The 21,191-nt window shown below is 54.3% G+C and overlaps 6 protein-coding genes across 6 annotated transcripts; 3 read left to right on the top strand and 3 right to left on the bottom strand.

Moving 5' to 3' along the window:
• Nucleotides 1-361: 361 nt before the first annotated feature.
• On the bottom strand, nt 362-1,748 carry C7974DRAFT_431038 (nucleoporin complex subunit 54-domain-containing protein; the record flags this gene model as incomplete). Its single annotated transcript, XM_046144747.1, has 4 exons — nt 362-475; nt 527-1,185; nt 1,232-1,507; nt 1,658-1,748. The coding sequence occupies 4 exons, from the start codon at nt 1,746-1,748 to the stop codon at nt 362-364; spliced, it is 1,140 nt and encodes a 379-aa protein (XP_046001623.1).
• Nucleotides 1,749-2,077: 329 nt separating this feature from the next.
• On the top strand, nt 2,078-2,980 carry C7974DRAFT_385828 (uncharacterized protein). The gene is made up of 4 exons (XM_046140995.1): nt 2,078-2,128; nt 2,182-2,409; nt 2,461-2,593; nt 2,643-2,980. Exons 1-4 carry the CDS (start codon nt 2,109-2,111, stop codon nt 2,724-2,726), a joined length of 465 nt encoding a protein of 154 aa, XP_046001622.1. The 5' UTR covers nt 2,078-2,108; the 3' UTR covers nt 2,727-2,980.
• A 1-nt stretch (nt 2,981) lies between these two features.
• On the bottom strand, nt 2,982-4,374 carry C7974DRAFT_385825 (uncharacterized protein). Its single transcript, XM_046140994.1, has 2 exons — nt 4,302-4,374; nt 2,982-4,190 (listed from the first exon to the last, which is right to left on the bottom strand). The coding sequence occupies exons 1-2, from the start codon at nt 4,332-4,334 to the stop codon at nt 3,129-3,131; spliced, it is 1,095 nt and encodes a 364-aa protein (XP_046001621.1). The 5' UTR covers nt 4,335-4,374; the 3' UTR covers nt 2,982-3,128.
• An 8,321-nt stretch (nt 4,375-12,695) lies between these two features.
• Nucleotides 12,696-14,420, top strand: C7974DRAFT_431035 (uncharacterized protein; the record flags this gene model as incomplete). The annotated part of the gene is made up of 2 exons (XM_046144746.1): nt 12,696-14,020; nt 14,171-14,420. 2 exons carry the CDS (start codon nt 12,696-12,698, stop codon nt 14,418-14,420), a joined length of 1,575 nt encoding a protein of 524 aa, XP_046001620.1.
• A 1,162-nt stretch (nt 14,421-15,582) lies between these two features.
• On the bottom strand, nt 15,583-17,969 carry C7974DRAFT_385817 (P-loop containing nucleoside triphosphate hydrolase protein). Its single transcript, XM_046140993.1, has 3 exons — nt 17,419-17,969; nt 16,167-17,348; nt 15,583-16,117 (listed from the first exon to the last, which is right to left on the bottom strand). Exons 1-3 carry the CDS (start codon nt 17,816-17,818, stop codon nt 15,903-15,905), a joined length of 1,797 nt encoding a protein of 598 aa, XP_046001619.1. The 5' UTR covers nt 17,819-17,969; the 3' UTR covers nt 15,583-15,902.
• A 51-nt stretch (nt 17,970-18,020) lies between these two features.
• Nucleotides 18,021-20,896, top strand: C7974DRAFT_420887 (glycoside hydrolase superfamily). The gene is made up of 6 exons (XM_046144273.1): nt 18,021-18,461; nt 18,512-18,636; nt 18,684-18,896; nt 18,948-19,972; nt 20,020-20,650; nt 20,707-20,896. The coding sequence occupies exons 1-6, from the start codon at nt 18,392-18,394 to the stop codon at nt 20,731-20,733; spliced, it is 2,091 nt and encodes a 696-aa protein (XP_046001618.1). The 5' UTR covers nt 18,021-18,391; the 3' UTR covers nt 20,734-20,896.
• The last annotated feature ends 295 nt before the right edge of the window (nt 20,897-21,191 follow it).

Here is a 21,191-nt window from a genome sequence, read left to right as displayed (position 1 = left end):
TACGTTTACAAGCTCATTTAAACGACGCGACCGACGAGAACGAAGACTTCTTGTAGCATTCACGACATTCGTATGGGCACACAGCCAGCATTCATACGATATGTATCATATACGCGCTCAGGAGTGAGCACCTGTACAACACTACGAAAGTTTCCAGTGGGCATATGTGGAGGGACGGAATGATCAACAAAGAGATACCTGGATCACAATAGGTTCGAAGGAATCATGGTTACAGGCAGTGGCATTAGACTTTATGCTATGGGCTTAATGAACCACAATGTGGCATCCTGCAATGCCGACCTTTTCGTCAATGAGATGATTGATAAATGCTCTGCCAAATGTACGTTCCCGCGTCATGTACTCATCGTCTGGCTGGCTTCTGCTCTTGGAGTTTCTCGTACTCGTCATACTCGTGCTTTGTGTCGTCGACCCATTTCTTCAGGTGTTCGAGCTGTCTGTCGTAGTCTTTTAATAACTGTGTATGATGTCAGCCTGGTTATGTTGTGGAAATACGCCCTGGACATACCTTCTCCAGAGCCTTCTGGTCATCTTCCGAAAGCAGCTCGCCATTTTGCTGGCTCTCGATAGTCTTGCCCAGCATTTCTGTCTCCTCTTGCAGTATGCGCGCTCTTTCGCGGACGCCTGACATGCGCGCCCATATCTCCTCCTGTCGTCCACCTAGCACGGGATCGAAAGTCTTCTTCTCGAGCTCAATGAGTTTCTTCCTGAGGTCCTCTTCTTGTGTGTCCATCACGTATCCTCGGTTTCTCAGAATCTGCACCTTTGTCGCCAGTGCCAGTGTCCGCTGTGTGAAAACGATGTGCTTTCGCTTCGCCTCCGTAATGCGCGATGCAACGTTCAGCTCGTGAGTGTCCTTTAATACCGACAGGCTGTTGTTGATCTCGTGCAGGCGTGTACGAAGTGCAGTCACAGCCATCTGCTGGTGACGTATGCGCTCAGCTACCTGCTCGAAACCACGCGCAAGTACAGGAATAGCGCCAGGGCCAGGCTTTTTCGACAGAGCCTCTTCCCATTTCCTCTCGTCTTCCCCTGGCTGAGGTCCGTAGAATGGCGCTTCCTCAGGCTTGACGGCGTTGTAGAAATAATGCTGAAAGACACAGTCAGGATTCTCGGGATCCCATTTGCCATTAAGCACCTGGATTTGTTGCTGGACAGACTTCTCGCCTGCTTTTTGTTAGCCATGTGATGAGAAATTGGACGACGTCCATACGATGACCATTCATCGATGCACCGGCATAGGGCTGTGCAGTCGACTGGCGTAGCTGAGGAAGTCCCTCACGAGTCTGCTGGAGACTCTGGGCCTGGACAGGATTCAAGCCTGGCGCAGGTTTCAATGAAGATCCAAACAGGGTGTTGTTAGACTGCTGCTGCTGTTGTTGGGGCTGTTGCTGCTGTTGCTGTTGTGGTTGCGATTGGCCCCACAAGCTTGATGTCTGTTGTGGTTGTTGTTGTTGTTGTTGTTGCTGTTGCTGGTTCTGCCCAAGCCCTCCACCAAACATGGAATTCTGCTGCTGCTGCTGCTGCTGCTGCTGCCCAGTGAATGATGAAAAGAGTGCGCCAGGGTTAGATTGCGCCGTGCTGGCGCCGAGCGGGTTGGATGCTGCAGCATTCGATTGCTGTGGTTGTTGCAAGGCACCTCCAAAAAGGCCTCCAGCAGGCGCAGTCGTGCTTCCAAAGAGGGTTCCTGTCTTCTTCTCCCCCCCGGTGTTCCCAAAGCTGAATGACATATTACCGAGCTGTTTCGAAAATGCGCGGTAGTGTAGTGTTTATGTGTAAACGCGCTCAAATACGCGTTGAACAGCGAGTAGGCGGAAAGTGCGGTAGTGGTTGACGGAGAAGCTCAGTTGGCTTGCATGTCGACAATGAGAGCAGCTTCAGGGTTTGTGCGCGCGTCGCAGTGATGCGAAACCGCAAGGGTTCTGTGTTTGGGCGCAGGTTGCTTTGTCGATTGTCGGTTGTCGAAAGTTCACGTCCGCGCCCAATCAGAGCGCGCCAAGACCTGCTGAGGCGGACCTGCTCCCAAAGTGACGACCGGCTTCAGATCACTTTGTGAGTAGTCCGCCTGCCATTGGCACCTCCCACCCACAATGTCGTCGCGTCAGCCCCGGTATAGTTCTCTCTACGGACCTGTGGCGGAATTCGGGTACTAACGCTACGCAGCTTCAATCAGCAAGCCCTCATCGACACCACCCCTCTGCCCGACGACATCCCCAAGGTCAAAGAGCTCGGAGCCAGTTCTGCGCCCCTTCTCAGCGCCTCGTTCTTTATCGGCGCGCGATGCAAGGCCTACAACGATGACTACATGATGTGCAAGACGGAGGCCAATGGCCGAGGAGAGTTTGATTGCATGAAGGAGGGTCGCAAAGTCACCAGGTGTGCAGCGAGCGTGTAAGAGTGCCCGGAGGTTTGTGGCCTCGGAGAAGTGCTGACAGTCTGCAGTATCAGCGATATCAACAAGGAGTGTCTTGACCAATTCCGCTCCCACTGGCAGTGCCTTGAGAACCACAACCAGCAGCTGTGGAACTGCAGGTCGGAGGAGCGGAGGTTGAACAAGTGTGTGTTTGACAAGCTGGTGAGTACAAGTCCATTTTGGCCCCGCTGTAGGTTCCTGACCGAAGTAGTCACTCGAGAAGAAGATTCCAGATGCGCCAAAGGGCGACACACCTGTCCACCTAAGGACCAGGAACATTTTTGCTACCCACTAGTTCTGTACATATTACCCGGGTCACGACAATCAAGAAATTTGAAATACACATCATCCGCGCGTCTCCAAAGCCAATGTAGCCAATGTAGTCTCGGACAGAGTTGGCTACAACCAAACGTGTGATGTCAGACTTTCATACAGCTCAGTTGGGTCGATCGGCTCACCATCTACGTTTGTGTGTTGCCAATTATAGTCTCTGTAGCTTGTTCTGACACTGCCAACGAATACAACAAACCATACATTAGATCACTAGAGCTTTATTCTAGAAGTAGAAATGTTTAATTGCTTAGATGTGCTAACAAACTCCGCGCTTATAGGTGGAAGTGGCTGGGTATACCAAACCCAACCGGGTATTATGCAATGCATCATATCTTCGTTCAGTCGTGCCATGTCATCTGCCGTCTCAGCCTCTGCGGCCACCTCTTGCGGCTCTGAGGAACTGATCTCTCAAGTTTGTTCTTGAGGCGGCAGGCGAGCTCCTGAGAAACGAGCTGTTCTCAAGGATGGAGCTACTACCATCTATACCGAAGCTACTGCGCCCATGACCGAGACTTGGACCAAGATCGATGCCACGCATTACGCTTTGGCCGAGGTTCACGCTTTGCCGAGCGCCGGCTGTGCTTGGAAGCCCAGAGCTGCGTCGCCCAGAACTACGTCTGACAGAGCTGCGTCTCGCGCTCTGAAGCCCAGAACTCATTCTCATTGAACGTGTTGTCCTTACCGAGCTAAATCCAGGTGGTCGACTAGCAGCGTCGTCGTCGCTCGACTCCTCCAATTCAGAGTCGGTATGTTCATAGCTCCCCGCTTCCGGGATGTCGTCGTCTAGATCACGTTCATCCTGTAGCACGCCAGCCATCTCCGCGTCTTCCTGCTCTAGCATAGCACTAACCTCTGCCTCGACCATACTGCCTTCAATGAACGAGTCCTCGTTGAATAGCATGCTCTCCTGCTCTCGCCCGCCATCTTCGGTATCGGATGCGCTCCCCTCTTCATCACTCGAAACATCACTCGCGGAAATGTCGCTCGCGCTCGCTTCAGCCTCAGGTACGTCATCGTCCAAGTCCCTTTCCTCCTCTATCTCGCCATTCTCTTCCATTTCGTCCCTCTCCTGTCTCTCTTCTGCGTTCGCGGCCTCTTGCTGGGCCGCAGCAAGATCCAGCATTACTCGCTCACGGCGGGCCATGAGCTCCTGCTCCTGCTTCTCGAGCTCCTCATCTGTAATCGCTTGTAACGTTTTTGCAACGCCTGGGGGTCGAATCCAGCCAGCGCCGAAGCGCTGCACATTTACTTTGCGCTGATCGAAGAGATTCTCGTCGTGGGTAAGGGCTGCAAGCAAGGTCGAAGTTCGGTGGGCGGGGCGCCGTTGTTGGGCTTGTTGTTGGGCTGAAACGTTGGGAGGGGATGTTGAGAGATCGTCTGAAGGGAACGGATTGGTTGCGCGGTGGGAGGGCCAAAGGCTGGCGTCCTGGAAGAATCATCAGTAGCTCTTCCACAACAGCGTATCTTTCAAAGTCGAAGTAAAAATTAACTGTAACGATGGGTTTGACGGTCAAAGGACAACTTGGTGTACACTCACCGCCCGCGGGGTAATCAGTGGTAGCGACAGCATTGTGTGCACTTTTCGACCGGTCCGTTGTTGCAAGTGTCGCGTGCAGTGCGTAAAGACGCGTTCGTGAGCAAGCACCTCGGCACTAGGAGCGTCGATCAGCACGCTAGGTGGTAGGCCAATGGGGGGAGACGCCGCCCAACGTGCTTCACTACCCTCACCTTGTACGGTGACGTCCGATCGAACCTTACTTGATCACCCCTGAGCAAGGTAGATAGCAAGAAATCTGGTGCAATGTTTTCCGATATTTCTCTCACCCACTGTTATTGCCCCTTGTTGGTAGCATCTGGGCGAGCCAAACCACTCCCTGGACATCAAAAAGCCCACTACGCTGTAGCAGGCGATTCGATTTCTGAACATCTCACGACACAGAGAAATATTTGAGCACAAATCTCGATCGTATATATTACTTCTCACAGAAGCCCAGCCAAGCCCATCCAAGCACAGACGACCGCACCCAACCTTGACAACCTTACAACATGCCCAGTATGAAAGTATGCTTTGCTTTCTCTATGTTGGCCATACTAGCTTTCGTCAGCGCAGTACCGCATGCCTATCAAAATACTGCTGACGACAAGGCCGATTTCTGGGCGAAAAAGCCAATGCACACCACAGATCTCATGGGACGCACGACAGCCGAACCTTCTACCACGCACACTCAGATACCTACACCGCTTCCAAAGGGACGAAACCCAAATGGGGAGATGAACGAATTATGAAGAATGGCTCTTGGCGGTCTTTGGACCCTGACATAGTCTGGTGCAGACTTTTCTCATGGTTGTTCTCCTAACTGCTCTCGAAGTGGAGCGGGGCGTGTACCCGAGCCTATGAAAGTGTGGTAATCGGCTCCTTCGAGATGCTCAGGATTCCCATAGATCTAGGGATATACCCTGAGGAAGGTTTCAGGACTCGTGATCGGCTAGCTATAGCGTCTGTTGGGAGTATAGATCATGGTTGGCACTCGATATGCTTGTTACATGTACTCAGACGGTCATTCCTCAAGTGTCGAGACTACTGGATGAGAATGGTCATATATGAATTGCTTGAGTCCTCACCTAAACCTAAAGCGGCGACGACCATACAAGTTGTCATTGCACGCACCTTCTACTATAGGAGCTGTATCGCATGAGATAGAGCTAGATAGCCTCATGTCCATTGCCACTGTCTTTATGTATCTACGGCCAGGTATTGTGTTGCTGAACTTATCACCTACCATAAAGCCTCGTCCTGTTTGATGTAGGCAAGGAAGCTTGGAGTTCCACACATGAGAAGCGAAGGAGAGGATGCGCGAGTGGTGTTTGCTCAAGCGACTCGAGTATCTCAGCCAATTTCTCATGGCTCTTCGATCTTCTCGAGCAGTGTGCAAATCTTCAACTGAATCTTACCCTTCAAACACGACCCTATCAATCAGAAGCAAAGCTAGCTGTCAACAAGTTGGTGGCGCATAGATTGGAAAGCGGTCTATGGAGTCCGTATATCCAGAAGTGAGCTCGCATGTGCGATTCATATGCACACTGCAACTGAACGATGGTTGCAATGTTGGCCTCATTACCTTGGCTGATTTGTTTGAGCCATACGTTGTATGAGAAGAGTGAGGAGAAGAAGGCACAGAAAGATAGCTAGGCTGTTTGAGCATAGGTGGATCATGAGGAAGAGAAAGGGTATAATATGATATGGACTCGAGTCAAGGCTCAATACGTATCACACATCATGTTCTTTGAACTTCTTTCGCAATCTCCATGTCTCTCGCCGTCAAGTCTACTATCCCTAAGCGCAAGGCTCCCGTCAGCGAGTGTTCCGGTGCAACTTCATCATATCCTCCACGAAATTGTTCCTGGTTCATCTGCCATCCCATATCTGTTTGTAACCAATTCTGCTCAAGAAACCGATGGACGCTTCGAGGAAATAGATCATGGGCACCAAAAAGCAATAGTAAGTGTTAAAGAGTGGGCCTGCGACCAGAGATGCATTACCTGTCTCCAAGGAAAGTGTCTGGCGACCATAGTTAGTCGCCATCAATACAATCGGTACGTCTGCCATCGATACGCACTATGTCGAGCAAGTACCAAGGAGATGACTGATCATTAACTGAACGATAAGAGATAGATAGGAAGATTTATTAGAGGATCAACGAAGAACCAGTTGAATTGTCTGCATCTGCCATTTGCTACTGCGCTGAGCTGTGAAATTCGATGTTCCTACTCCGGCACTGCTAGTACAACGGGTTGGACATGTCGAAACCTACATACTGCACCTAGGCATGTCTAACCAGCCACCTGGCATCTTTGTAGGATCCGGCTCATTCTCTTTACAGCTAATGTGCTGCATGACTGTAACCGAACAAACCATTCAAACGCATACAGGAGAGATTCGTGTAGACGTGCTTGATGCTGCGTTCTGACAAGTGACTGGTCAGATGTGCCTTCGTGCCGTATGTGCTCTCCTGTACATTCTGATGGATGACAGCGGCCCTCAACAGTATCTGGAGATCTTTGAAACAACGCTGCACGATACGTATTAGGAAGGCGCTGGTTGAAGCTGCGCCTGGGTCCCAATTGTGTCAATGTGCATGAAGTCTCCGATACGAGTAATTTGACGGGTCGGGTCGTGGATCGACGGACACCAAATAAACTTCCGAATGCTCCCAGTATACATGACATATCCGCGGAGGATTCCGAGCTTTGTGCGACTCGCGTCGGCCTCAAGTTGTACAGCGTTCGTATCGAGGCAGCTGCAGGTGCGGTCAGCTCATCGCGCGATTTACCTCTTTGTCCCGCCGACTGACTGTTCAGGTCAAGTCGAGGCTCTCTTGGAGTGGCGTGTTAGCTACATAATGATCGACGATAAGATTGCCGTCTAAGCCAAAGCTGCTGATGAGGCTCACTCAACGGGTGCTGTAAGCGTTTAGCTGCACTGACTCAACAACGTCTTCAACCCACTTGCAAAAGCAAACCCTGCATGAACTGCAGCTTATATCCCGCATCCATCTGCATTCGCGTACTCTACTTCGGGGTACATAATGTACCTCTACCTTCGTTTGCCCCAGGCCCTCGCTTTCCAAACGAAAAAGTGGATTCCGTATTTGAACGGCCTTTTGCAATTGCCGTTGACGCTCCGCGGAGTTTGCATCCCGCGCTCTTACTCAGCCAGGAGGAACAAGGTTGCCGACGGCCCTATTGCCATGGCACCATCATGAAGCGGTACGCCGGTACGGCAACTACCAGTCTGAGAACACATCTTTGACATCAACATCGATGTCGTTTTGTTGCTATTTACTATCGGAGCCCTCCGCTAGCATGGCCGTCGACCCATGCAAGGTTGAAGCCGCACAACAGTAACACAGGCCCAGATCCATTATCCGACCAGCCGAAACGAATAAACTCCATAAAACGAAATGTTCACGATACCATTAACAGACCCCGGATCCGCGTCCGTCTATAGGCAACGCGCACTTGGCGTTTGGAAGCTTGTCACGACGTAAGCGACTGGAGATGCCGCTTAACCGCGCTATGGACGTGGATCAAGTTCTCGACCGATGATGTGTTAGATGGAGGCGCAATGCATTTTTGCAAGTGCGGGATGAGCCAGGGCGTGGTGCTGGGCACCTTCCGGTGGCTTCTCGGGAGCAAATGTAGACCAGGTTGCGAGATTCGCGTCTTCACTCGAGCATCGAGCCACCAGTGCTAGGGTTAGGGGAGCAGCGCGGTTGCATCCATAAATTCCAACATGACGGCTCCTAACAAGGGCGTTACTGGGCCGTAGCTTGCTGGACGGTGGGGCAGAAGCGTGACGCAGGAGAGAGTTTAGTGAGTACCTCTTTTACAACACTGTACGAACTATCGACGGGACCATCGCATTTGAGCGTTGGATCGTCTATGTTCGCAGTAAGTACGTGTATTGCATTACTGTTGCAATCACACTTAGCAGTGCCCCGCCGCCAAAGTGTGTAGGATTGGACGGAACGTTGGCGCGTTGTAAACTGCATCTGATAGGTTGCTGCGCTCAACTTGATCTTGATAAGAACAAGAATGAGAATCATGAGGGGCACACCCGCATTTGGACATCAAGAGGGGTATGTACCGAGAACGTCAATGCCCATAGTGGCCCCATACCTATATCTGTCAATTGTTATGCAGTCTTCGGCGGCTGTTGAGCCCGTGTCGTGCCGGCGTGCAAGCAACTGCTTCCTGTACAGGCCGTTACGGGCCGGACGTGGAGATGGGAGCAAGGCGTGTTGTCCAATCGATGCGGTTATCGCCGTTATTGCAGACTAACAAGGCAAAGCGATGGGGCAGGGGAAGGCATAGGCGAGCCTTGGGTGCAGTGTAGAGGCGTTGTGCTGACTGGAGATGGTGCTGCGGGACAACGACTTATTTGCGGGCTCAGAAATGGGCTTAAATGGTGTGCATAACGGTAGCGCTGATCTCCACAGGCGAGATATGGATTGCATCTTCGCACGTATCTTGGTTGCCTAATCTAATGGCGTGGAATAGTGAAGCCCTGGATTAGTGGTTGATGGCTGGTAGTAAGGAAGGAGCTCCGACGGCTCGCCAGCCACTGATTACTAGGAACTGATAGTCAGATCTCCAATCGCGACACAAGGATGCACGTGCATTCAAGCGAGTCCACCGTTGGACTGCGAGTGGCACAGTGCTGTAGTCCATGTCGTTCCTTAACGGTAAGTGCGTAGTGATTCACTTATGCGCTGTTTGCTCCACCAGCTCAAACTAGACGCACGAAGCATGTTGACAGGTGGGGAACTGAGGGGGAACGTAAGCTTGCTCCACAATCAAGGCCCCTTCTTGCAGTTATTGTGCAATGCTTCGGCATGCCGAGAAGCGCGAGCACAAGGGGAAGCCGGCTTGCCGGAATGGATATGTATGTTACGAAGCAAAGGCTGCATGCGGGGGCAGCCTGACAGTTCACATGAGAATTGAACCTCGTGGCAACCTGGATGCCTACGGTCTTGAGTCTTCCATGAATGATGAATTCCCAAGGTAGATTTCGTCAACAAGAACAGTGGATATGCTCTGAGAACGTTAGCTTCGTGTAGATCCACGACTGCTGTCTTCAATGTTGTCGGCCAGGTACATGGTATGTGCTGCCTCTGCTGTGCACATAGCTGTGAGACTGATCATGAGGGACAATGACGTTCACCGCGTGGACCACAAGCTATGCCCGATAAGACGCTAGAAAAGTCATGTTTGTGTGTTCTGATGAACGATAATTGTTGATCAGCATTGGATCAGTTGCGTGATGGCGTGACAGTTTGATACCTGACCGTCAACACAGTGCCTCGATCTCACCCACACACTGAGGTTGAGTTTGAATTCGGAAGTAAAATCTGCAGGGAAAATTAGATCTGGGGAGTAGCCGCATGTAAAGCAGACTGAAACCTGGGGTGCGCCGACGATGGTACTTGCCTGCGTGACATGTGATTGACGAAAACACCTGTGCGATGTCTCGTAGTCGACAGCGTGCAACACGCTCGACAGATGCTAGATAAAAGGAGAAGCGAATGATTCAGGTCGATTCAGGGCTGCTCATTGACCTCTGTTAATTCTAATTGTGGGACATGAGACGCAGTCTTGATATTACATCAGTTGAGCCTGGCCATTTAGCAGGACAGGGGACTGTCGCAATTAGAGCTATTGTAATTTCATCAATTTGACATCTCGAGACTCTCGCTCCAGTACTCAATATTCTAAGTTTGGCTTGTTTTTCAGATACTGTATCTCAGAAGCGCCAGTGGGTATGCTTGAATTTCCGAAACGGGACTTGGACCCGCAACTTACCTAAAGTGGCTATCCTTACGGATAGGCAACCGACAGACAGCGTCGTCTAACGACCGAAAACTGGTGAGAACCCGCAGACTAGTCGTATTCCCGCATGATGTTATCATAGCGGCGAGCTGCATGTATGGAAGGCATAGATACTGTTTTAGGGAAGGGCTTGTGCAACTGGAATCTTGACAGTTCGCAACGTAAGGTTTATTCTCCGCGATAACGGTATGTTGTTGCGAGGCCAAGACCGATGATTTACTTGCCAGGACACAAAAGTGGGAAAGTTGCATCGCCTAAATCAACTTCTAGTAACAGAGAGGGCGGGGATATCGTAAGCCCCACCGCTTCCGGTCCTGGATCCCGGGGTCGCTGGAGATCAGTAGTAGAGAGTTTCCACCAGTTCTGCCAGTGTGGACACAAGTGGCAAATCATGTTCGATGACAGCTGGGTACAGAGACGGTGCGAGCACGGTGCAGTGACACACTAGTTGGTGTCCTGTCATTATTTCCACAAGGGCTGTTCCTGACTACTGCAGATGTTTGTGGTGCAAATTGATAATTAGCTTTCGAGCTCGCGTAATGGGTGAGGTGTTCGACGAGCTCAAGCGCAAGCCAAGTCTGGAGGCTGAAGGTCCTGGCGGCGCCAGTGTCCTTCCGGAATCCGACACGCAGCAAATGGTCGTGAGCGAGCAGGCCAAGGAAGTGACGATCGGCTGGTCAGTCGTCGGAAAGCCGAAGTCGGTCTGTGAGTCGTTGCTTCCGAAAAACTCAGCGGTAGTGCATCGCGGCCATCGCCACTGGGAGCGGGGACTACAGCTAGCGGACAGCATTCGTGGGGTCGAGTTTTGTGCAATACAGCAGGGCAGGAGCTGATGGCGCGGTGGTTTCTCTTACGCGGCAGATTGCGCGACTTGGGCCCATTGGAACGAGTGCACGCTGGCTGGCGCAGAGTTTTCTCGACAGGCATCAGACGGGAGAGCGTGCGGGCGCAGGCTGCGCAGCGCAGGCTGCGCAGCTGGGCGGGCTCTGGACGCAGCGCGTGCTGGTGGCTGGCCTGGTCGTGCGAGCCTGTCGTGCCTGCGGCGTGGACAGGCGTGGACGGAGACGGGCATCACGGGCGAGGGCGCGCCTCGAGGGCAGCACAGCACAGCACAGCACAGCACAGCACAGGCGGCCTGCGCTGCCTTCGCACCGTTCAGCCCTGCGCGAGCGCGCGAGCACTCGACTTGGCCGCGGGCAGCTCGCAGGCGAGCAGGGCCAGTCGAGGCCGCTGGAGACGCGCCCAGGGCGAAGGAAGCGTGGCGCGCCGTCGGTTTGCCGGATGCGAATCCGCAGGCTCTGGCAGGCTAGCTAGCGGTGCACAGGCGCGGCGGCGCAGGATCATGGCTGGCGCGGGGGCCATGGTGCAGATGGGCGCAGGATGATTCGCATCATGACATGGGCCCATGGCTGCAGTGCAGCCACTGCAGCAGTGCATCGTGTGAGAGGCCTGGGGCACGAACGGCGCGGGTGCACGACAGCAGCCGACTCTTTCCGTCAGGCCTGCACTCGCCTACCACGCACGCAAGCCTCAGCACAGCAGCGCGCCCAGCAGCAGCGTGCGGCTAGGCTGGCCGGCTCGTGCATGGCAGGCGGCGATGTTCAGGTACATCTCCCGCACGCTTGCGTTGCCCTTTTGGAGATGAGGATGCGCGCAGCACAGCGAGCACGTCCACGCTGGCCGCGCAGAGTTTGACGGCGCAGACGCTGCAGACAGCGCAGGCCCAGGCGGCCGCCGTGGCCGCTGCAGCGCCGGCGCCCGTTTGGGCCTCGACGGCACTGCGAGCCGGTGCGGCCACGGAGGGGGACGTCGTCGAAAGTACCTGTACAAAGGCGCTCGCTCCATGCCTGTGGTGTTCGTGCGCCCGAGCAGGGGTGCCCTAGGCGGATTGACGTTGCTTAGAGCGCGGCGACGCGCGACGGAGCCTTGAGTGCTGAGTGGGGTGCTGTTAGCAAGAGAAATACAAGCCCGCGCTCGCCCATGCGACGCAGTTCAAGAGCTCTCTCCACAGCCCACCTTTTCCCTCCTCCGCCCCGCTGCTGCCCTCGCCGTCCGCCCACGCAGCAATCGCCAGCAATCGCCGGCCCTCGCTGCCCTCGCCCTCCCACCTTGCGGCCGCCTCCCCTGAAACATTTTCCCCACTAGGCCGAGCACGCCCTGGTTGGCGATCATACGTGCTGTGATTGGCCGCCGCCCGCTCCGCACCGCTCCTCCATTCCCGCAGCGCCCTCTACACTGTAGTCGCGACGTCCTTCCTCACCCACGGTTCCCAATCCATTGCTGGCCCCAATTATTCGTATCGCGCGCCCGCACCCGCCACCCTTGCTCGCGCACGCCTCGCACGCCTCGCACACACTCGTTCATTTCCGTCTGAACTACTGCAAGACGCCTGCGCCTGCACTCGACCGACAGCACGACCCACTCTCGCCAGCTACTAAGAGCCGTCGCACCTCCACCTCCGCTCTGGCATCTGGCCGCAGCACTTCTGCAGCGACTCTCTCGCTGGTCCCTCTAGTCTGAAGGCGTGGCCCACGTCCTCGCCATGGATTTCTCGACGTTCGTCAACCCGGCTGACCTGACCTTCGACGGCTCTGCCCAGCAGCCCTTCGCTGCCAACGCCCCCCAGTTCGAGCCCTTTGACTTTTCTGCCCCCGCCGAGGAGGAGCTGGTACATAAGCACAAGGACTCTGCCGTCGACCTGACTAAACTCCACCAGTTCCAACAAGAGCCGGATTATCCCTCCACAAGAGCGAAGCGGGTCAAGATTGAGCCTGCCGTATTCGACGCATTCCTCGACAACTACTCCTCGGAATCCAACACGCCCTCCCCTGCTGCTGACTTCGACTTTGTCTACAGCACTGCCAACTCACCTGGAGAGTTCGTGCGCGAAGAGAGCCGCACCTCCTCGCCTGAAGTCTCCAACGACATGTCGGCCTACACTCCTGGCACCGCACCCTCCGCCTACGGGTACCAGTCCCCGGAAGCAATCCACATTCCTCAACAAGAAGACAGCCTCGTAATGAAGGTCTCCATGGACCGGACAAAGACACGTGCCGAGACCCAGACAAAAGTCACCATGATCCTAGACTCTCTTCCAGAATCCTATGAATGGGCCCGCTTCGCCCGTCAGACCATCTCAAAGCCTAAGCAACTGGCAACTGCAGATGAGATCCGAGAAAACTACAAGAAGGGCGGTGCCGTCTCCATAGACTTCACCCTTGTCTGTGCCGTTGCGGTGGAGGATCCAAAGGACCTGGATGTTGCTCTCGCACGCGCTAGAGGCGAGGGTGCATTCCCGATGAGACTTCCACGTGTCGATGTCTCCGAGATGGAGAAGGACGACCCTGCGCATCCGCAGAACGGCGGAGCGGTGATCATCTGCAACGGATGCCAAGAACGCGAGAGGAAGCGATTCGGCCGCAAGAAGAAGCGCAACGAAGAAGAGGAAGAAGAGTGGAGCACATACGACGACAAGCGCATCATCATCGTCAACGAGAAGGAGTTCAAGCGCTTAGCAGATGCCGATGCAGCTGAGAGCAAATGGGCACCCGGCGCCAAGAAGGTCGATTTCTCCATGCGCATTGCATGTTACTGCAGGCACCAGGAGTCAAAGACACCGGTTGGCTACCGAGTTATTTTCACAGTCAGGGGCACGAACGGGGAGCTGCTCACCCAAAGTTTGTCTGACATTCTCCAAGTCACCGATGATCACAAGAACAAGGAGACTCCTCAGGCCGAGTTATTGTCGCCGTCCCTCACTCTACCAACCTCCATGTCTGCTCAAAGCCAGCAGTTCCAACAATACCCAGTATACTCGCAGTACCCAATGTCGACGCAGTTCAACTTCACGGCGCCACCCCCCACGCCGTATGGCTACAATCATCCTCCCACAGTCTTTGGCATCGAATCGCAGCCTCCGACACCCATGTACTCTCGCCCACCCTCGCCCGGGATTCATTCGCAACCCACCACCCCAACTCTGAAGGCGTTCAACTTTGGCAACTACCCTCACTTCAGCCATGCAGTTGCTCCCCAGCAACTCACTCAGACGCTGAATAGGGTAGTCAATCCTCAACAGACACTTCAGACGCTTCGTCACCCTGTCACAGCTCAGCAGTCACATCCTCTACCCAGTTACGCTGTTGCCCCTCAGCAAACACCGCAATCGATGAACTTCAACATTCCCCCACAGCAGCCCCCTCAGATCAATACCCAATTCTCGCCACAGGATCAGGGGTTCTACGAATTCGGCAGCTGGCAAACATAGTATACCGGCACCGCATGACGAAAATGAGTCACGGAGTTTAATCTAATAAGGCGTTCCACGGTGGTTGTTTGGTTCTGGTACTGGACGGTTGCATAACGAATGGCAGGTCTGCATAAAGGGCACTATGGCCTATGTTTTACTGAACGCACACTACGTGTCGCGTTTGTTTTTATTTCGCTACATTTTCACGATGTTGCTCTACACGAGTCAGGCATGGATATGACCTTCTATCCTGACGAATATGCTTTTAATCACTAGACTCACGTTACCTATTGTTGCTTCAATTACTGTTACCCCAGTCCTCTGGAGGGGCCGTATAGACTACGAAACAATCAAAGAGATACCACACTTCAACTGTTTACTCATTGCGTGATAATGGATGCAGATTGGTAGTGAGCTGCTGGCGTGATCAACGTGAGGCGGACGCGTTATTGCATCTCCAGAACCCCGCATCTGCCGTCCAGCCTGCTCACAAAGTTTGTCTGTTCTGATCTTGCTCCCAGTTTCTATACACGTCGGGATTAGCGCATGCATGCGGTCAGCTCGATGCTTCATATGCCTCTTCCTGCCCACTAACCTGTCCTAACCCTTGTCATTGACTTCACTGACCGCCCGCAGACACGACAAGCCGACGTCCGGGACCCTCGAAGAAACTGCAGTCCGCTCAATCGGACTTGCATCGATCGGTAAGAAGCCGTCTTCCGCAGCCTTGAAAATACGAAGCTAACAGCAATCCCAGCATGCTGTGCAGTCTAGACTCTCCTCATTTTGATTGGTCCCCACCGCCCCATCACACCTGAGACTTTGTATTGCTGGAGCAGAGCCAAGGACCACGACATTGGCCAAATTTCTAGGGGGCTGAGACACAGAGATCGTTCGTCTTTGCCTTGGCCTGCATAAGCGGTAAGCCTATCGCCCCGGCACCGTTCTCGCGGCTCCCGGCAGGTTTCAACTTCAACATGGGAGACGGCATCCGCCAGCGGCCACGACACAAGGGCACGCCGGCCCAGATGTGAAGAGCCACCCGTCCGTCAGGTAAACGCGACGCCGACGGCTCACGATGCGGCCGTGCGTCCTTGTAGCGCACAATGAACAAAGAGCGACGGTCGATAGCTGAGTCGTCGACGCGTGGCATTGCAACCTAAACGACATGCACAATGGGTACTGGTGACATCTTCGTGAATCATTTACATTATCTCATGAACGCTCTATGAGTGTTTCTTATCATCTACAGCGAATCGAACTAACATCCCTCCACGCTGTCAAGTGTCGTCAAGACAGCGTCTCGGACAGCATCCCGTTGTCGCATCTGCCGCGGTCCAGTGCTGTCGCGAAATGCACCATCGCCATAAACTTTCGGCACACGCTTCGCATATGTATATCGCTTCAACGCTCCGCGCCAATGATGGCGCCTCCATACGGCCCGATCGTGGCAGACCGTAGACGACGAGAGTCGACCTCGAACCAAGACTCGTGCCGTGCTCAGGAGCCGGCTGCGCCAACCTTCCGATACTCTTCGAACGAGTGTACGTGGCCATTAGCCAAGTCTTCTTTGCTGCGAAGCTCTTCGTCCCACTGCTCTTCCTCTCGTGTGAGAGTCGTTTGGAAGGCGCTGGACTGGCCTCTGAGGAAGTACAGCGGAGCGACTTTGAGGAGCGCGACGTCTCGCGTGACTAGAATATGCTTGACGCTCGAACCTAGGGTTTGTTAGAATGTGGTGTAGATGCTTGAATGGGACGACTGTACCTGGTGTCTCGTACTTGGCTTGCAGCAGCAGCTGGTCAACTACATGTCGCAGGCCACGGGCACCCGTGCCCATTTTGCTAGCCTTTCGCGCGACCTCCCGCAGTGCACCGCTGGTAAAGCGTAGTTCGATGTTTCGGAGGTAGAATTTGTGCTGCTCTTGCGAAAGCAGACTGTTCTTTGGTTCGGTAAGGACGCGAACCAAGGCTTCCTCGTCAAGAGCAGAGACAGCGCACACGGTTGGAATGCGACCGATGAGCTCAGGTATCATGCCGTACTTTTGAAGATCAGCTGGCTGTACGTGGTCAAGGACATTGACTTTCTCTTCAGGTATCTTCTGCCGAACGCCACCGAATGGATTTGGCTTCTCCGGTGGGACAAAGAACGGTGCGTCTTTTTTGAATCGAGCCGCCTCCTCACCTCGTAGCATCACTCCTTCAGCAGACGCCTCGGACTTCGATGAACGGATTGAAGCACCGAACCCAATGCCGCCCATCGACTTCCGATCAAGGATGGTCTTGTGCAGGTTGGCGAATGCACCAGTGCATATGAAGAGAATGTTATCAGTACGGATGTTGAACACTTCGTCTTTGCCTCCACCTGGGGCACCACCTGAAAGCGGACTTCGTGAGTTGTCGAGTGGATTGCCAGAAGGGTAGCTGCCGTGGTTGCTTGGGCTCTTCGCAGCACTTTTCTCGGGCTTCGCGCGCACTTGAACCGTTGTGCCCTCGATGATCTTCAGCAACGCTTGCTGCACGCCTTCGCCACCAACATCCTTGCCGTACGACATCTTGGCTGAAGCAATCTTATCAATCTCGTCCAGCACAATGATACCGTGCTCAGTAGCCTCAATATCATGGCCGGCAGCAGAAAAGAGGCGAGACACGCACTGTTCCACATCGTCTCCAATGTATCCCGCCTGCGTGAAGGTGGTGCAGTCAGACATGGAGATAGGGATACCTAGTGTCTTCGCCAGCGTTTTGCACATCAGTGTCTTGCCCACGCCAGTGGGACCTAATATCAGCACATTCGACTTGTCTATCTGCAGCGGCTCTAGCGGGGGCTCGGGTAAGGGTTCGGGATCTAGCGGCGCTGACGAGTGCGACGTGAGGAAAGGGTCGCTGTACGACACTGGATCTGCAGAACTGGAGACATGCACAGTCGCCTGCTGGCCGGGGAACTCGTCTGCTGTACTCAGTCACGGCTCATGGGGCAGGAGCACACGGTGGCGGCAAGATAACGAGATTGGGTCTACCTTCTACAGGATGCCTGAACGCCGACGCTCTGCGCTGGGCCTGCGCGTCCAGCCGCGCCTGCTCGTCTCGCTGTCGCCGCAGCTCCTGGATGCGCAGGTGGTGCTCGTGTATGGCAACACTCAGCACGACCTTGGCACGCTCCTGGTCGACGACGAACTGGTCCAGGTGCTGGCGCAGGGCCTTGGGCGTAACATGGCTGCTCCCGATGCTGGAAGTGCCCCCCAGAGGGCCTCGCGTGGGCTGATCGGCCTCGTAGAAGCTCGAGAAGCCCTGGCCACCGAAGTCAGAGCGGTGGTATGTGGAGCGCAGGGGACCTCGGGCATGGAATGCGCGCGCGGTGCGCAGGGCGAGGAAGGAGGCACGGGCTGGGACGGCGACGCAGAGCTTTCGGACAATCATGTTGAGGCAGTCGCGACGGTGTCACATCACGAGCAGAGGCTCAACAAGCACGAGCGAGGACGGGGCGTTGCGGGTGTGGGCGTGGGAGCACTACAGCTCTCCGCATTGGGCCGAGGGCTGCGGGGCTGAGTGCTGGGGCGCGCCCGCCCCCAGACCGCGCGAAGTCGGTCCGTGTCCACCGGCTAGCACAGCTGCACCCAGACACACAGTCGCAGCCTCGCGAGCAGAGCCAGTCAGCCAGGCCGGGCGTGTGTGTCGCAGCCTCAGCGAAAAGACCCTCCCAACGAATTGCGGCGTGAATCCTTCCGACCCCTGCCATACGCGCTGTTGAGGTGCGCTACGGCCAGCCCAGTCCTGAAGGGTCTCGGAGCTATGACGTTGGATCGCTGGCTGCGAAGGCCTCGTTGAGCCAAACACCTGTGCGAAGACCCCGCAAATGTCCACTTGCTTGCCGTCTATCTGATTGCGAGCTCGTGCAGTGTTTGCAGTAGAAAACCGTGCACTTGCCCCATTCCTCTGCAACCACCGCTGCTCACAGCAATCCTTCCCCCGCTGCACGTTCACTCCACCACCATGGAGCTCGTCAACGCCTCAGCAAACTCAGTCACCGACGCCCCCGCACAGGGGGCCAACGACGGCACTGGTACGCAAAATGTGTCTGCTCTGCAGCAATTGACTGACCACGCCCCGCAGGCATCGTCCAGCTTGACCCTTATCTGGAGCCTTTCACCGGCGCGCTGAAGAGCCGCTACGCCAAAGCCCAGCAGTGGATCAAGACCATCAACGACACCGAAGGCGGTCTGGAGAAGTTTTCAAGGGCAAGCACGGCTGAATTGTCTGCAGCAGCATCAGCTGACCATATCAGGGCTACGAGCGCTTTGGCTTCCAGGTCCAGCCCAATGGCGACGTTGTGTACCGCGAGTGGGCGCCGAGCGCCCTACGAGCATACCTCATTGGCGATTTCAACGACTGGAACCGTGATGCAACGCCCATGAGTAAGAACGAGTACGGCGTCTTCGAAGTAACCGTGCCTGGCAAGGACGGCAAGCCCACTATCCCCCACGACTCCAAGATCAAGGTGCGTTTGCCAGAAACCCCCACAATAGACACGAGCTGACGCCCAGGGAAGATTTCTCTAGTTGTCCCCAACGACCATGCCCGCCAGGAGCGTCTCCCTGCCTGGATCACCCGAGTGACCCAAGACCTCAACGTATCCCCCGTCTACGATGCGCGCTTCTGGAACCCTCCCCAAAAGTACCAGTTCAAGAACAAGAAACCTAAGAAGCCCGAGAGCGCACGTATCTATGAAGCACACGTCGGTATTTCTTCGCCTGAGCGCAAGGTAGCTACATACAAGGAGTTCACTCAGAACATCCTTCCCAGGATCAAGCACCTGGGATACAACACCATTCAATTGATGGCTGTCATGGAGCACGCATACTATGCTAGTTTCGGCTACCAGATCAACAGCTTCTTCGCTGCAAGCAGTCGCTATGGTTTCCCAGATGACCTGAAGGAGCTCATCGATACTGCCCACGGCATGGGTATCACAGTTCTCCTTGATGTTGTGCACAGCCACGCCTCGAAGAATGTTCTGGACGGACTGAACATGTTCGATGGCAGTGATCACCAGTATTTCCACGAGGGCGCCAAGGGACGACACGAACTGTGGGACAGCAGGCTGTTCAACTATGGTCACCATGAAGTCCTCCGTTTCCTGCTCAGTAACCTGCGATTCTGGATGGAGGAGTACCAGTTCGACGGTTTCCGATTCGATGGTGTCACAAGCATGATCTACACCCACCACGGTATTGGCACAGGTTTCTCTGGCGGCTATCACGAGTACTTTGGCCCTGGTGTTGACGAGGAAGGCGTCGTCTATCTGATGGTTGCCAACGAGTTGCTGCACCAGCTGTACCCCAGCTGTATCACCATCGCAGAAGATGTGTCCGGTATGCCCGGTCTTTGCGTATCGCTGTCTCTGGGCGGAATAGGATTCGACTACAGGCTTGCGATGGCTGTTCCGGATCTGTACATCAAGTGGCTGAAGGAGAAGCAAGACATCGACTGGGACATGGGCGCCCTCGTCTTCACATTGACAAACAGACGGCACGGCGAGAAGACGATCGCTTATGCCGAGTCCCACGACCAAGCGTACGTTGCCCTTCCCCATGATCACAATTTGTACTAAAAAGCTACAGGCTCGTTGGAGACAAGACACTACTCTTCTGGTTGTGTGACGCAGAGATGTACACCAACATGTCTGTCTTGTCAGACTTGACATCTGTTATTGACAGAGGTCTTTCCCTGCACAAGATGATCAGGCTGATCACACATGGCTTGGGCGGTGAGGGTTACCTGAACTTTGAGGGTAACGAGTTCGGTCACCCAGAATGGCTGGACTTCCCTCGCGAAGGCAACGGCAACAGCTTCGACTACGCTCGCAGGCAGTTCAACCTTGTCGACGATGAGTTGCTTCGCTATAGGTTCCTGAACGAGTTCGACAGCAAGATGCAGTGGACAGAGGAGAAGTACGGCTGGCTACACGCGCCTCAAGCGTACGTTAGCTTGAAGCACGAGGGCGACAAGGTCATCGTATTCGAGCGGGCTGGTCTGCTGTGGATTTTCAACTTCCACCCCTCTAACAGCTTCACTGATTACCGTGTTGGTGTTGAGCAGGAAGGTACCTACAGGATCGTGCTCAGCTCTGACAGCAAGTCCTTTGGTGGTCACGGCAACGTTGCCGAGGACACGCGATTTTTCACAACACCCTTTGCGTGGAACGACAGGAAGAACTTCCTGCAGGTCTACATCCCAACGAGGACCGCCATCGTAAGTCAAGCCCATCATTTGCTTCACTTTGTTTACAGGGACTAACATTCTTGCAGGTTCTTGCTCTAGAGTCAAGTCTATAGCAGTCATGAAAGAGGGATGAGCAAATTAAGAGGATCTGTGATCTTCAACAGCAGTCATTTAGCACTCAAGCGTCATGTAATCATACCACCGAGGAAAGCAAACTATAATTTAGACGACAAAGCCATCTGCAACATCCAATGTTCTGTGCCTTGCCTATTGCAAAGTGAGCTGGTCGCCGTGATACGCTATGTGCTATACAACTGTGACGATCTGGCTGTTGTCTTGCTACTCAGCCAGCAGGAGCGAATAGCTTATGGGTGTTGGGTCAAGGCTTGGTCGATCTACTGCAGCGTGGCGTCCTCCCAGAGAGCTCAGGGGAGTCATGTCTAAGTAACAATTCACGGCGCTGGGAGTCCAATCAGTAGATTCAGAGCATTTGACCTTATGCTCTAATCTGCGATCGTGTGCGCTGCGCTTACACTATGCATCAGCTTGAGGTAGGTGAGTACTGCGCTAG

The sequence above is a fragment of the Boeremia exigua genome (assembly GCF_020726555.1).
Source record: "Boeremia exigua strain MPI-SDFR-AT-0100 chromosome Unknown C7974scaffold_2, whole genome shotgun sequence".
In the NCBI taxonomy this organism is placed as follows: domain Eukaryota; kingdom Fungi; phylum Ascomycota; class Dothideomycetes; order Pleosporales; family Didymellaceae; genus Boeremia; species Boeremia exigua.
This window is presented reverse-complemented; position numbering and strand designations above follow the sequence as displayed.